We start from the raw sequence: 15,305 nt of genomic DNA, 5'->3' as shown, positions 1-15,305 counted from the left end.
TTTTTAGCTCCCTTTCATCCCTCAGCTCCATTCCTCCACAATCCAATGTGGCGTGGCTGAGCGTGGGCAGGGAGGGGAGTGAAGTCAGTGCCTTGCCAGCAGCTCCTCTGCTGCATGAGGCCAGGCTGAGGCTCCCAACACCTCTTGCTGCTTCTCCAGATGGGTCTGAGGTTACAGGTGCATGCAGGAGGGCTCTGTGCTCAGTCAGCTCTCTCACAGCAGTCTGAAGCACACATGCTCCTGGTGTAGGTGTGCTCCTAAGGATAGGACATGGCAGGACACTGCCACCCCCTATAACAATGCTGTCTGAGGGTGCACCCAGCTTCTGGGGCTTCTGGCATCTTGCCTCCAGATAATGCTGCCACTGCAGAAGGGGTGCAGCATCAAGTGGATCTTAGGGAGCTGGAAATGCACCCTTCCGAGGTGTGACAAGTCCCACTAGCCCTGAGATGTGCCTGAGTCCCCTGTGTAGCAGGCATATTAGCTCTATTTTCTTTCCCTGCAACACCTAATGTATTTCTTCCTCCTTCTGCCTCCAGGATGATATCCTGTCCTTTGAGCCAGACAAGCAGGCTGTGTACCAGCAGGTCTACAGGCCTGTCTACTTCCAGCTGGTCGACGTGCTGCTGCACAAAGCTCAGTTCCCCTCTGATGAGGAGTATGGCTTCTGGTCTTCGGATGAGAAGGAGCAGTTTCGGATATACAGGTAAAGTGGGAGATTTGGATTTGCTTGTCAGGCAGGTGAGGATGCAGGGGCAGCATTCTGACACCCTGGAGACTGAGTGCTGTATGATGAGCCAAGGAGGGACACAGAGGAGATTCCTTCCATCAAGAGCTGTTTTGGCTGTGGTGGTAATGTGAAAATGAGCTGGTCTGGCTCATTTTGCAAAATTTGGGCACAGCACCAGTTACCCTGGCCAAGAGGCCATAGGATCACTCCATTGGTTGGGACAGTATGCTTGTATGAGCAGTGTCTGTGCCCTGGAGAGAAAGTGATGTGTCCACACATGGAGCTCTCTGCATGAGTTGGGGACAGCATTTGGAGACACCCATGTTCTCTGCAGGGTGGACATTTCTGACACACTGATGTACGTGTACGAGATGCTGGGTGCTGAGCTCCTGAGCAGCCTCTATGACAAACTGGGACGTCTCCTGACCAACACAGAGCAGCCATCCACATGGCAGGTGAGCAAGGAGACCCAGCTGCCACGCTGACAGGCCTCAGGGACCTATCCTTGCCCTTAATGGGGTATTGAAAGCAAAGGGACATGACAGCATGAGGAGCATGAGCACCTTGCCAGCACACATACAGGCTCTCTGGGGTCTGCTGTGGAGAAGAATAGGTCTTCTGCCTCCCTGTCCTTAATGCTGCCAAGGGATCAGCCTCTTCAGCTACTGTGGGGGTGCTGAGCTGGTGCCTGGAGCTGGGGTGGTGTTGGGCATCAGGGGTCAGTGCTTGGCTCTGACAGTGCCTCTCCCACCCTGGCAGCACACGGAGGCCTTGCTCTACGGCTTCCAGTCCATTGCTGAGACCATCGACGTGAACTACTCCGATGTGGTGCCGGGACTGATCGGCCTCATTCCCCGGATCAGCATCAGCAATGTGCAGCTTGCTGACACCGTCATGTTCACTATTGGTGAGTGGGCTGGGCTGGGGAGGGAAAGCCTCCCTGACACCACATCTGCCCAGCAATACCAGTGGTGAAAAGCAAAGCTGGGCATCATGGAATGCAGAGAGCAAGAACCTGTGGTACAGTCCTGCAGTCTGACCCCATCTGTGTATGCAGGGTCGCTGTCTGAATGGCTGGCTGATCACCCTGTGATGATTAACAATGTGTTACCACTGGTGCTCCAAGCCTTGGGCAACCCTGAGCTCTCCATCTCCAGTGTCTCCACCCTGAAAAAGATTTGCCGAGAGTGCAAGTATGACCTGCCACCTTATGCTGCCAACATCGTTGCTGTGTCACAGGTAGGAGTTGGATGCAGGTGGATGTGTGGTGGTGACCTGGGATGTGCTCTGTGCACACCTTTTCCTTGTAAGGCTCAGGGCAGGGGGACAAAGGAGCAGCTCAGGGTATCTTGCTTGACACAGGAGATTTCTTGTCTGTTTTGTTTGCAGGCTAGTAAACCCATGTAGCAGGCCCTGTGTCCTTCTGCAAATACAGAAATGGCAGCCAGTGACGGACATGACTGCCAAGGGGTCTGCTGGGGTTGCACATGGGTGTTTGTCCTTCCCCTGGGGTTTTGTTTGCCTTGTTGGGAGCAACAGCCTGCCAGCTGTGCACTTGCCATGCTGCTAGTGCCACTGCTGGGCATCTTGGAAGGCAGTGCCCTCGTGTTCAAGCCTCTCCTTGGAGACTGAGCTGATCTCTGCAGTGCTGGAGCAGCTTGTCCTATGCTCCTTCTTGACTCTCAAGATTTGAGGCAGGTGAGGCTCAGAGTCCTAAGGCACTAGGAGAAGGGCTGGACTTGGGCAAGCTGCCAGGATGTACATGGGAGCAGAGAGGTGAAGAGCTCTTAAAAGCATCTCTGCTTTTAAAGCCTGAGGAACACTGTCACTGGAATGAGGAAACCCTGGTTGAGATTGACTCCTTGAGCAATCCTGCTGCAGACCAGGAGCTCCCCTTGCTGGGTGGCTGAGTGGGCTGGCTCAGGGGACAAGAATTTAATTCTTGCCAGTGGCAGGTTGTGGAAAGTACACAATATTTGTCTGTGCCCACACTGGTGTTAGTTGTCCTGACCTCCTGTGTCAATCCTCCCTCCTGTCATCAGTCCTGCCTCCTGGAAGGGAAGGGCCTTTCTGCAGCACTCACTCTTTTCTTTTCCTCTCCCTTTCCCTTTGACAGGAGGTGTTGATGAAGCAGATTCACAAGGTAAGAGAGGCTGACTCACACCTCTGATTCTCCTTGCCCCCCATGCCCTCTTAGTCATGCTCAGCTGAAGACACAAAGCTGTCCCCAGAGGAGAGCTCAGCACTGTATTCATGGTCTGCAGGATCAGGAGAACCTGCTGGCTGCCTCTTGCTGCGCTGCTGGGCTTCACATCACCCACACAGGCTGGGGTTGTGCTGGGAGGGTATGTCCCCTAGAGAGGGAGGAGGAGGACCCAAGTCTAGCAGTTCCCAGTCTCTCCAAACCCAAGGATACCAAGATGACAGGCATGTTTCCAAGAGGAAGAAGGGAGATAAGTGTAGGAACTGAGTCCCAGCCTTGCCTGTGACTAGAACAGGGTGGCTGAGACAGGCTGTGCAAAAGATGGTGTGTCAAGGTAGGGTGAGTGATGCCAGCATAGAGATCTCTGGACACCTACTGGTCTTTCCTTGGCAGGTGCTGGGAAGAGGCCAGGTGTGCTGAAGCCAGAGCTCTTCTGTGGGAACAGAAGCTGTTAGGGAACTGTTCCCCTCTCCTGCAGTGAGATGCACCTAGAGGGACCTAGATAGCGAGGCTCAGGAGCTGCAGCACACCCACCTGGGACCCTGGCAGCTGTCATAGCATGGGCTGTGGGCCAGGCAATGACCTGCCCTGTTGTATCTTCTCTGTCCCAGACAAGCCAGTGCATGTGGCTGATGCAGGCTCTTGGTTTCCTGCTTTCTGCACTGCAAGTGGAGGAGATCCTGAAGAACCTGCACTCCCTGATCACCCCCTACATCCAGCAGCTGGAAAAGCTGGCTGATGAAACGGTGAGTGCCTGTGTGCTGCCTCCATCCAGAAGTGGTTTCTCCTGCTGGCTGTAGCCCCAGGGCTGCTGTGCTGGTGCAGCACTCTTAAACATGGGCTCAAGGGAAAGTGCAGTGCAAGGAACCTCTCTCTGACACTTTGCCTCTGCAGTTCTAGTTCCTTAGCATCTCAAAGACATGACTATGATTGAGTAGTGCAGTCTATGTCACACTTTGGCTTATTTTCCTTGGCAGCCCAATCCCTCCAACAGGCTGGCCATCATCCACATCCTGGGCCTGCTTTCCAACCTCTTCACCACTCTAGACATCAGCCACCACGATGACGACCATGAAAGCACCGAGGTCAAAAAACTGCCAGTGCAGCAAGGACCCAACCCAGTGAGTAGAGTGACAGCTCCATGTTCTCTGCTACAGACTGGCCAAAGCCTTGCAACTCACTGCAAGAGAGGGGGGTTAATGGGGAATGCAGCATGTGCCAGCAAGAGGGTAGTGCTAGTTTATTCTGTATAAAATAGCTCCTTCAGCTCATCTCACCACTCCTGAGGTGGACAGAGGTGACTTGCCTCTTGGATGCATCTTGGCTAAGTGCTACTCTGGAGGATGGCCTGTGTGCTACCTGCCAACTGTGAGCTGTGCCAGGCTGCTTCAGAAAAAAGCTGTCCAGCTTTGGAGAGGGGTGGTGCCTGAAGGTTTGAGTCCAGGCCATGCTTAGTCTTGAATCTTGCCTTCCCAGTGCCATGGGGACCAATTCTCTTCAGTGTCTCTCATTCCTTACAGGTGGTGGTGGTTCTGCAGCAAGTCTTCCAGCTCATACAGAAGGTTCTCAGCAAGTGGCTGAATGATGCCCAAGTGGTGGAGGTAACCAGGCTTCATCTGTACACTGCCTGCAGCTCTGCCTGTCCTTGCTGACCTGAGTGGGGGACAGCAAAGGACAAACTCTGGGTGATGGCCTGTGAGAGGGATGTCTTGCTGGGTTATCTGGACCAGTGCTGCTTGCTGTCACCAGCAGCATCAAGTCATTCTTGTCTGTCTTGTTCCTCTATCAGCTCTGCTTCTCTCCAGTAACTGAGGTCCTGCCATGAGCAGGGAGATGGGATCTACTCAACCTGTGTTCCCTAAGAGAACAGCTCTGTTCTGAACTGGACCTGTATCACCTGGTGCTTGTCCAGTTTGTTCAGTCCAGTAATGCCCATGTGCAAAGTCCCACCAGCCATTTCTCCCTGGCCCTTGGGCAGCCTTCCTGCTGTGGTAGGAAGGGTGTTTCCTGATCACTGGGAGCATCCTGTGCTGCAGGGCAGGCCATGAGTACCAGAGCAGGTCTGAGCCCTTTGCCTGGCTGGTCCCTATCCCCGTTGCCAGCTCTTCACTCTCCTGGGACCCATCCATTAAGCCCTGGCTGAGGTCTCCTGATGTCCATTGCTCATGCAGCTCTTTTCCCACAGTCTGTCTGTGCCATATTTGAGAAGTCTGTGAAGACCCTCCTGGATGATTTTGCCCCCATGGTGCCTCAGCTGTGTGAGATGCTGGGGCAGATGTACAGCACCATACCCCAGGTCTCTGCCATTGAACTCACCCGGCAGGTATGGAACTCTGCTTGGGAGGCTGGGGATGTGCAGGGCCAGCAGAAGCTTCGATCCCTCTCTCTCTTTTGCAGCTGGTTCACATCTTTGCCCATGAGCCTGCCCACTTCCCTCCTATCAAGGCCCTCTTCTTGCTCGTTACCTCAGTCACACTGACCCTGTTCCAGCAAGGTACGTAGGATTAGCCTGTCTTCGCACTGGGGCTGTTGTCAGGCTTTTGCATGCGTGGAGTCTGGAGGCGTCTTACCAGGAATGGCTGTTCTCACTCCTAAGCTAATTTGGGCCATCTCAGTTTCTTGGATTCATCCCAGTCCCTGGAAGGTGGGTACCTTCCCTGCAGGCAACAGAAGCAGGAAACCCCTGGGTGCTCTGGGCTTTGTTAACAGCAGCCCAGGCTGGATATCATGTGCAGCAAGGGTCAAACTGGAACTGCAGTCCAGCTTGGCAGGGAGGCTATACCCACAGGAAGATCTGGGGGCTTCTCCGGGGACCACTGCTGCTTGTAGTGGCCTGAAATAAAGCCCTCATATGAGCAGGAGAATGTGTGTGAACAGCTGGGAAATTACTTTTTCAGAGTCACTGGTGGCCAGCAAGTCCCTGTTGTGATGCTGAGGATGCTGGTGTTCTCCTGCAGGGCAGAGGCCTTTCTTTGGCTCACTGTCCACCCTACAAAAAGGAAATGGGGTTAGAACAGGCTCCTTTGTACCATGGCTCCCCTCAGCATCTTGGTGACCTGCCCTGTGACAGAGACAAATGTACACTGGAGCTGCTGAATCTGGTCCTTCAGCATTATCACATGCGGCCCCCAAGAGGTCTTATCCTTTGCTCACAGCTGGGTGCCAGGTAGGGTGATGCTGTCGCCCAGCTCAAGGTTCAGAGCTCTCTAGAGAGGTGGGGGAAGACATGAGAAGCCCTGCTTCATCATCACGCCACGGCCTGAGCAAATTCCACTGTGCTGAGGTGTCACTGGGGTCAGTGACAAGCAAGCCAGGCTTCCTCGAATATCAGGTCCCTGCTCGTGCCAGTGGTGTGTGGATGTGTCTGTGCTGGAACCCTTTTGCCTTGGTGCTGGGGAGCTGGTGATGCCTCCAGGCAGCAGCAGGCACGTCTGCAGGAGGAAAAGGGAGGGAACGGAGCCTGAGCTGTGCCAGCACTTGGATGCGAGCTTTGCTCAGGCAAGCGGCTGTTCAGCTTGGTGTGTGCCCAGGACTGTCCCCTTGGGTGGGGGGCCAGCTCTGAGCTGAGCAGAAGTGCCCCTTCTGCTGAGCCCACGTGTGGCAGGAGAAGGGGGGCATGCCTGAGCCTACCTGGGCCAAGAAGTGAGTGTGCAGTCAGATGCCAAGGTAGGGTGAGTGGTGCTGGCACAGAGATCTCTGGGCACTGAGCTGCTCTCTCCCATGAGGATGCTGGAGGAGACCTCCAGAAGGATCCTGGACTCACCGTCCTGGAGAACATCTGGGAATGGGGTGGGAAGGTGTCTGTACCAGGGTCTCCTGAGCAGCTGACGCTGGTGACAAGCATGTGCACGCCTGAGCCCAGCCAGGCCTGTCAAGCATTTGCTGAGGTGTTGTCGTTCACTTGCAGTTACCTTCCAGGACCAAACAGTGCTCTGAAGACACCTGCTCAGTCCCCACAGTGCAAAAGCTATAATTCTCCTTGTGGAGATGGTGCTCAGCTAGCCCTTGCTCCTCCTTCTCTTCCTCCCCAAGGAAATGAAGATCTCCTCCTTGGCTCTGCAGCACCCAGGTGCTAGCTGGAGACCCTGGGGCTTTAGACCCTTTCCTTTGCAGTTTCTTTCTGTTCTTGGGTTCTTCAAGTTTCATGATTTTTTGTATGTTTTGTTTCTTTAACTTGCTTCAAGCTGCTCATGTTGCCCATCCCCTTCCCCACACACCCCTCCTCCCTTACACTCCTGTTTTCACTTGTAAATTCTTTCTGTATCACATAACTATATGATGTTGAGTTGCTGTTTGTATGATTTTTCTCTTAAGTTACATCTTTATTATATTTTAGGGCCCAGGGATCATCCTGATATTGTTGATTCATTTATGCAACTCCTGGCACAGGTGTGTTTTAGTTTCTTATTCATTCACTTTCTGTTCTCTCTCTTTCTCTTTTTAATTCAATTTAAACCTATTTTTAGCTTTCTGTTGACAACGTTTTTTTTTCCTTTTAGTTGAATATCGAGTTTCTCCATCTGTTTCCGTGGAAGTTGAAAACAAAACATTCTCCTTTAGTTCTGGGTTCACACCATCCCCAGGGCAGTGCTCTCCTCTGCAAGGCAGCTCCAGCTCCCACCCCCTTGCTGGGCTGAAGCTGACATGGGGTGCTTGGTGCTGCTGCTGCAGTCACCCTTGGGTGACAGACAAATTAGAGCATTAAGTGGATATTTTCTAACCCATTTACCTGCCCTCTGACGGGTCCTCTGGAGTGAGGATGGGCTGAGCTGGCTGCCCTGCCCAGGGGCCAGTGGGAGGAAGCCCCTGCCCTCAGGAGCAGGCAGCTGCCAGGGTTTGGCTCTGAGCAACATGCTTGTGATGGCATCTGGATCTGGCAAGTGCCACATTGCCTCCTGCCCCAGCAGCCTCTCCAGGTGGTGGCAGTTCCTGTGCAGGAGCTGCTGGCTCAGCAGCATATGGGGACAGTTTGTGTTGATATGGCAGGGGCTGTGGGCTGGCACTTGTGTCAGTGCTGGTGGTGGGCAGGCAGGGTCAGTGCTATGCTGTGTGTGTATATACACCTGCCCAGTGTGCTCCTCAGCCCCCCATGGCCCTTAAGGGAGCAGCCCTGATGTCCTTCATGTACTCAATGTCCCTGTCAGAGACATGTTCCCTGCCCACCTACCCACAGGGTGGGTCTGTGGTGAGGAGGGGCATGGCAGAGTTGCTTTCTGCTCTGTTTCTGTAATGGGGAGATCTCTAACCACACGTGCTGGACCAGTGGCTGTGTAGGAACACTCACCCTGGCTCCTCCCAGAGCTGTGGCCATCCTACCCTTGCTGACAGCCCAGGGAGGGTGCCTGGCATGTCCTCGTGCTAAGTTGTCAGACCCCTCTGATCCTCCCATGAGTCTTGAGGGTTGGAGTGGGAAAGAGAGCTGCACCTGACCTTCCCCAGGCAGAGTCTTCTCCTCAGTTCTCACCCTGATGCCCAGAGCCTGCTGAGACACATTGAATCTCAAAGCCATATTGTAGCCTTTTCTTCCCTGCTTTTCATCTTGAAAGATGTAACATAATCAAGGCTATCAGACTTATGCTCTGGTTTTAGAAGCTGTGTCCTTTTAACAAGGGTTTTGAACATGATGGGAGGGTGGTAAATGGGGTCTGTGTGTGAGATTCTTGGTGGCGTCCTCACTGCTGGCAGTAGCTCCATTTGAACACTGTGCCTAGATTGGGGCACAACATTTCTGTAGATTTATATCAGAGATCAGAGAGAAAAGCATCTGGGAAGATGGCTACCTTATACATATGGTGGGAAGGAAAAGCTGATGGGAGACTGCGGAGCTGCATGAGTCTTAGAATATAAAAAAGGTAATGTGCCAGTTGTAGGTAAAAAAAAAAACCTTTTCTGTTCTCCTTGAGTGGGACAATCAGTAACAGGAGGAAATAATGGTAAAGGTTCCAGGTCTGGCAGGAGCAAGTCTTCCTAAGAGGGCAGGGAAATACTGGAAGATCATGCAGAAAGCTGTTGTTGCATGGAGTTCTTGAAAGGACCCAACAAGCCCATTGCTCTTGGAGGGGAGGTAGAAGTGATCCTGGCAGGATCACTTAGTCCACATTAGCTGACTCTGAAAGATTCTCCTAAGGCTACTTGTTGTTTCTTTGGAAAATACAGATTTCTTCTCTGGCTTGGGTTCCTCCTCTGTGTCAGGACACAGAATATTTGTGCTTTCTTGGAGAGAAAAGTGCAACCATGCTGCACTTGTGTGGGGGGTACAGCGAGACCAAACACCGCCCATCCAGGGTGCTGAGAATCTGTAACACACTGTACTTGTGGGCAGGATCTGCAGGCAATGCTGGGGCAATGGGCTGGCAGCTGGCCCTGTCTCATGTGTGTGGATCTTCAGATACCCTTCAGAGACAGTCCTGCAGGAGCAGCTCAGAGCTCCTACCTCAGTGTCTTCTCCATCTTGGATCACTGTGAGACATGTGACATCAAGCTGCCAGCCTGACACCACCCACTCAAGACCCGTTGTTTTTCTGGGCTTCGTATTCCTGAAACCCAATGGAGACCAAAGGATCCCATCCCTGTATTCTCTCTTCACACATAGAACTTAAGGTTTCCTCTTCCTTGGCCTGACCCTTCTCACAGACTGATGATCTAGTCAGGTGCTTTAAAGCCATCAAGAATTGGCCTTAGCATCCCTGATTGACTCCTTGCTCTCAGGACTTTGAGGGCTCTCTGATGGCAGAGATGGGTCCAGCCTGTCCTCTTCCAGAGGACCATACTCTTCAGTGATGCTGTTGAGGATTTGTAGATGAGAGGATTAAACTCAGAGAAAACTTCAGCTCTCTTCAGACCAGTTTTTTGTGTGGGAAGAGCTGTGTTTTCACCCAGCCTACTCTGTCTGCAGACCCCTTGGCAAAGTAGTGCATCTTCCAGAGCACCAGTGAATTTGGACACAAGAATGTGTCAAGGTGGGGACTTTCCCACTTCTCTGACCATCTGTTTTTGTGGTTGATCATCGTGGTGGAAGTATCATCTTCCCTGTTTCAAGTTTGTCTGGTTCTTCCTTGCAGGCACTATTTCTGCCCACTCTGCCAGTAAGTACTGTCCTGCCTTCTGATAACTCAGGAGAAGCTCATGAAGCCTGCATATCAGCTGTCTCCAGCACACAGGGAACCATCTCTCTGTGTCACAGGATTCCTGCTGACTTTATTTTTGGGCTTGGTTGCAGCTCATGGAACTGCCCAGTTGTTGCAGCTGATCCTTTTGCCACAATGCTAATTGGCAATCCACTCTTGATGATGGCTGGCTGATCATGAGAGCTGCTAGCTTAAACCAAATGACAAAGTTATCATACTATTCAAAGCTAAGGATAAAATAACCAGTCTGCCATAAGGCTGCACAGAGCAGTGCCAGCATCCTGTTCTCACCTGCTCCCTCCTTTCTCTGCTGCATGCTGGGATTGGTGCAGAGCACCACTGCTGCAGTGCCCAAAGTGGGTATTGCACTCAGAGGGTGTGGGGCTCAGTTCCACCCATGCGGCTGAAGTGCCTTTTCACAGGACCACATGGCTGTGGTGGCTGGGACTTGCACCCAGGTCTACATTGGCAAAACCAGGCAGGTTCTGAAGTTGAGGAAACAGTGGATATCATGTGAGCTCTGGGCTGCAGGTAGGATTTTGGGACTCTGCAGCCTGCCTTTCCACCTCTTCCACCCCAGCAGGCCTTCTTACTTGCACAGACCTTGGGAGCGTTTTGGTGACAGAACCTTGGGGCAGTCTGGGTGCACAGGACCTCACAGGCAGAAGATGCAGGATTGACCTCCTGTGATGGCACAGACAGTGCCTGGCCAAGCACAGCCAGCTTCATCCCCCACCTCCCTCCCTTAATGGTCTGGTCCAGGCTGCATGCTGCAGGCGTTGAGCTCTCCACCTCACCTGCTTTAGCCAGACTCAGAGAACCCCATAGAGGACACGGGTTCAGCACCCTTTGCTGAGGCTCACTGCTCCTGCCTGGCCAGCCTTATGTGCCCGTTTCAAAGCAAGAGGCTCTGCTCTGCCAGGTGTGGGGTCTGGGAAGAGACTGGGTACTGGACACTGAGGCTGTGTGTTCTGGAGAGCTGCAGGAACTGGTGGTGCAGTCCCCACTGCCCTCTGTCTACTGGGGGAGTGGGTGTCCCTTCCATGCCTGTCTGCCTATGAAGAAATGGACACAGAAGAGCCTGCTCTGAAGACTTCTCTGGTGGTATCTGAGCTGCTGTGGAGAAGAACCCAATGTTCCCTCTATGCTGTCCTGGAGGACAGTTAATCTTGGAGAGCGAGTGCCTATCTCTGCAGTGGCTGCTCATGCAGAGGATGTTGGGGGAGAGATTTGAAAGCATTTCAAGACCCGCCTCCATGTGAGCAGAGGTGCTCTGGCAGGAGACAGGGAAGATGGGCTGGCAAGAAGAGGTCCTAGAGCTGGAGCAGGGTTCCTGGTACTAAGGAAAGAGTAGCTGGACATACCTAGTGTGAGAAAGAGTAGTCAGACCTACCTGGTGCTGCCTTCTTATGGGAGAAGCTCCACAGGGCCCCATCTTGTGGGGGTAAAAAGCATCTCTCTTTACATTAGACATGTGCATATGTACCCAGGTCTGCACTGGGCTTGCACTCTGCAAAGTGTCCTATGGGAAGGAGCTGTCCCAATACTGGCGTGCTTTTCTCCATGACACTGGTGGAGTGAGGAGCAGATGCTGCAGTGAATCTGCAGGAGAACTTTGGGGTCTCTGCCTACAGCAGGTCTGGTTTGGCTGGGAGAAGGACCCGAGGTAGGTGGAAACTTGAGCACATTGGAAGACTTGTGCCAAATGGAACACTTGTAGTATGCAGGACTCAGGTTAAAACCCATGGATAGGCAGGGTAGAGGAGCTTGCAGCTGGGTGGTTATCATGGGAGCCAGCTGCCTCTGAGCAACAGGCTGCTGGGGGAAAGGCTCTCTCCCTGCTCTGGAGCTCACAGTAGGGCCCCAGCAGGAGTAGTTTCTCAGGGCTAAAACTGTAACTTCTCTTGCACACATTTGTCCTGTGTGGGGCCAGCTGCACAGCAGCAGCCTCAATAAGTGGAAACGTTGCTAAACCATTGCTGAGCCAGCAGTTCACCTTCTGATGTTGGTGCCAGTGCCTCAGGAGCAATGGTGCACAGCCTGTATATACACACACAGGTATAACGTGGCCCCTGGTTGCCCCATGAAGCTCTCTGCTCTCCAGCAGGGAGCAGGTCCCTGCAATCGTGCCATCTCCACCCCATACAGTGACGCCTTCAGTGCCCAAAACTGAATCCTCTTTTGCAGTTTGTGATAGAAAAGGTCAGAAAGGAGATGGGGTAACTCTGAAACCTGCTCCTCAGCTTCTTGTTGTCTTGCACTGGGCAGATGGCTCTGGACTTTCCCTGGAGAAGACAGGGTGGGAATTAAGTCTGTTTTGCACCAAGTAGAGACCGCAGGGGCAGATGGCTGTGTCCTCGGTGCTGTTGACTGAGAGCTGTCCCTGCTTTTATCCCTGGGAGAAAGCTCAGAGGGCAACACTGGCCCCACAGAGCTCATCCCAAGGGCTACCTGCCCTGGTATGCTGCTCTCTGAGCTCCAGGCACACAGTGGGGCCGCTCCAGTGCTATGGCTGCAGTTCCTGGTGTTGCAGTGACAGGAGGGCAGGAGGCATGGCTGCCATTCCCAGTGCTTTTCTGCAGCAGTGGGTGTGGTGGTCAGGGTGTGAATGTGGCTGCCTAATATAGCAGGGCTTACTGAGGCAGGTCAGAAACCCTTCCCATTGAGTGGAGGGTGCAGGCTGAAACATTTCCACCCAGTAACTGCTCAGTGCCAGCACCAAGGGGACTAAGTCATTGCACAAGGTACCACAGTTCAGGGTGTCTCCAGCAGCAGTGCCTGACCCGCACAAAGGCTGGTGGAATCACTGTGTGGCATTAAAAAACCCCAAGCTTTCTTGATCTCAGACTTGCTGCTCAGGAACTGCCAAGAAATGTTGGCATCTCATTGTCATCTGGTGCAGTCTGGGGCTACTGCTTGAACCAGTTGCTGTGGCCCCAGGGATGCCAGCATCTTCAGGAGAAGAGCAAAGTACACGGGTGGTTGGTCTCTGCTGAGCCCTGCATGGCTGCCCTTGTCCTGGGAGCGGTGCTGCTGCCTGATCTGATCTGACGGTTGGAGCCCTCTGTGTCAGAGTGTTTGCACACCACTGTGGCACCTATCCTCAGGTGCTGGGGTCAGTGGATCCTGGGCATAGCAAAGTGCCTGGCTGTTTGAATGATATTCTTGGGGAGGGGTAAAGTGATGGTTTCCTGCTGTACTGTGTGAATCTGCCCTTTCCTGGGGGTGTGCTCAGGTAAGTGTGTGTCCAGGCAGAGGATGTCTGGGTCACTGGGTTCCTTGGAGGCTTCCTGGCTGCCTCTGCAGCGCCGGGTTCATGCTGCCTGTCTGTGTGCCTTGCAGGCTCTGAAAAGGAAACCGGATCTCTTCCTGTGTAGCAACCTGGATGTCAAAGCAGTGTTTCAGTGTGGTGAGTACCATGGGCATGGGCATGTGCTCCAAATCACTGAGGAGAAGCCAGCTTGCTCCTCCTGTAGAACTGGGTGCAAAACAGCCAAGGGACAGGGACTGCAGGGCTGATTTGGGATGGCCATGGGGTTTTCTGGCTGCTAACCCGAGTGATATTTGCCTCCAGGTGTCCTTTCACTCAAGTTTCCCGAGGCCCCAACAGTCAAAGCATCCTGTGGCTTTTTTGTAAGTATGATGCCATCCTGGAGTCCTGAGAGCTGGGAAGGCAGGAGTGGGGCTGAGGTTGGGCACAACAGCCTGTGCTGGCACTGAGAGACCCTGGCCTCTGTGTTGCAGACGGAGCTGCTGCCCCGCTGTGGAGAGATCGCCCCAGTGGGACAGGTCGTGCATGAGAATGGCAAAGCACTGCTGCAGGCAGTGCTGGAGGTGAGAGATGCTGGACCACGGGTTCCCTGGGTAGCACTGGGCTCTATTCCTGAGCAGCATCCCTATGGAGCCAGGGGCATGGGTGGGAGCAGGGAGAGTGATGACATGGGCTTAATATGTTATTTGCTCTGTGGCAGGGCATCGGTGGCCAGGCTTCCCGCAGCCTCATGGATCACTTTGCAGAAATCCTCTTTGCCTTGAACAAGCACTGCTTCAGCCTCCTGAGCGTCTGGATCAAGGAGGCCATGCAGCAGGATGGTTTCCCCTCGGCCCGAGTAACTCCAGAGCAGAAGGAAAACTTCAGCCAGCAGATCCTCAGGTTTGTGTGCCACTTGCCCTGGCAGCTGTACCCCACATTTCCCACGGGAATGACTCCCCTGCATGGCCCAGTGCATCCCTCCTACTTCATGTTTGTCCCCTCCCTCTGTCTTAGCAGAGAGCGTGTGAACAAGCGGCGAGTGAAGGAGATGGTGAAGGAGTTCACCTTGTTGTGCCGAGGGCTGCATGGTACAGAATACACAGCAGACTACTGAGCACCTGGCCAGGACCGCGGACGATTTGCCTGGACCAGCTCTTCCCCACAAGGAAAAGCCCCCCCATCCTCCCTGCCCTGCTGCAGTACGGCTCATAGAATAACCCTCCACCTAGAATTAACCCACTCGGGACGCTCCTCAGCTAGATTTGGTGGCCGCATCTCGGTGTCAGCATCTTTGTTTCCCCCAGCATGCTCCCTCCTCGAAGGGAACAGGAGTGCTGGCTGCAGGAGGCAGTGGTGGGGCAGGGGAAGCCTGGGCAGAACTGCCCCAGCACGGGCTGCCCCATCCCTGGGCTACCAGCCCCTCCCCAGCCCTTCCCCGTGGGTGCTTGTGCCCCGCAGCGGGGAGGCCGCCCTGTGCCTGCAGCAGTGGCTGGCTGGGTGGGGGGAATTTGCCCCCTGCTCATTTGTACGTGTGGTTGGGAGGGGGGAGGCCCTGCACCTAATTATATTAAGAATATTTCTATGTTGTGGCTGTCATTATTGCAGTGCCCAGACTTTGCCTGCCTCTTCCCTCTGGGGAAGAACCAAGGGGAGGGGGTTAAATCAAGGCTGGGACGCCTCAGTGTCTCCCTGGCTTTGAGAGGGATGGCAAAATATCAGTCTGTCCTGCTTGCCCAGCATGGAGCATAAACATGAGAGGGGCCGGGCTCCACCCTGCCAAACATCGGGTCCCTTCTTGCAGCACAGGATGTGTAAACCCCATTCCCATTCATAAGACCAGCTGAGGGGCTTGTCTGTGCTCAGAGTTCCTCTGCCCTTGCCTTAATACCCAAGCCCAGTCTGTGCTTTCACTGTCAGAGGTCCTAGTTCTGGTTTTCTCTTCCTGCTGGCTGGTCTTAGCTGACACACAGGGCTTTGCTCCCCAGGTGGGCA

At 53.7% G+C, this 15,305-nt stretch overlaps 1 protein-coding gene across 3 annotated transcripts in view; it reads left to right on the top strand.

Moving 5' to 3' along the window:
* The window catches only part of IPO13 (importin 13), a 31,204-nt gene extending 16,277 nt beyond the window's left edge, over positions 1 to 14,927 (top strand). Inside the window, exons 5-20 of one of the 3 annotated variants that reach the window (XM_083867298.1) lie at positions 540 to 706; positions 1,065 to 1,185; positions 1,490 to 1,637; positions 1,788 to 1,969; positions 2,847 to 2,873; positions 3,545 to 3,679; positions 3,911 to 4,054; positions 4,454 to 4,534; positions 5,119 to 5,256; positions 5,331 to 5,427; positions 7,270 to 7,322; positions 13,403 to 13,469; positions 13,635 to 13,693; positions 13,805 to 13,894; positions 14,032 to 14,213; positions 14,328 to 14,927. In XM_083867298.1, coding sequence (XP_083723424.1) covers positions 540 to 706; positions 1,065 to 1,185; positions 1,490 to 1,637; positions 1,788 to 1,969; positions 2,847 to 2,873; positions 3,545 to 3,679; positions 3,911 to 4,054; positions 4,454 to 4,534; positions 5,119 to 5,256; positions 5,331 to 5,427; positions 7,270 to 7,322; positions 13,403 to 13,469; positions 13,635 to 13,693; positions 13,805 to 13,894; positions 14,032 to 14,213; positions 14,328 to 14,427 — 1,791 coding nt within the window. In that variant the 3' untranslated portion in view covers positions 14,428 to 14,927. The remainder of the gene's footprint in view (positions 1 to 539; positions 707 to 1,064; positions 1,186 to 1,489; positions 1,638 to 1,787; positions 1,970 to 2,846; positions 2,874 to 3,544; positions 3,680 to 3,910; positions 4,055 to 4,453; positions 4,535 to 5,118; positions 5,257 to 5,330; positions 5,428 to 7,269; positions 7,323 to 13,402; positions 13,470 to 13,634; positions 13,694 to 13,804; positions 13,895 to 14,031; positions 14,214 to 14,327) is intronic. The other 2 variants (XM_083867300.1, XM_083867299.1) reach the window with 2 other exon arrangements.
* Positions 14,928 to 15,305: the final 378 nt, after the last annotated feature.

Source organism: Zosterops lateralis (genome assembly GCF_965231275.1).
Source record: "Zosterops lateralis genome assembly, chromosome: 9".
Taxonomy (NCBI): domain Eukaryota; kingdom Metazoa; phylum Chordata; class Aves; order Passeriformes; family Zosteropidae; genus Zosterops; species Zosterops lateralis.
This window is presented reverse-complemented; position numbering and strand designations above follow the sequence as displayed.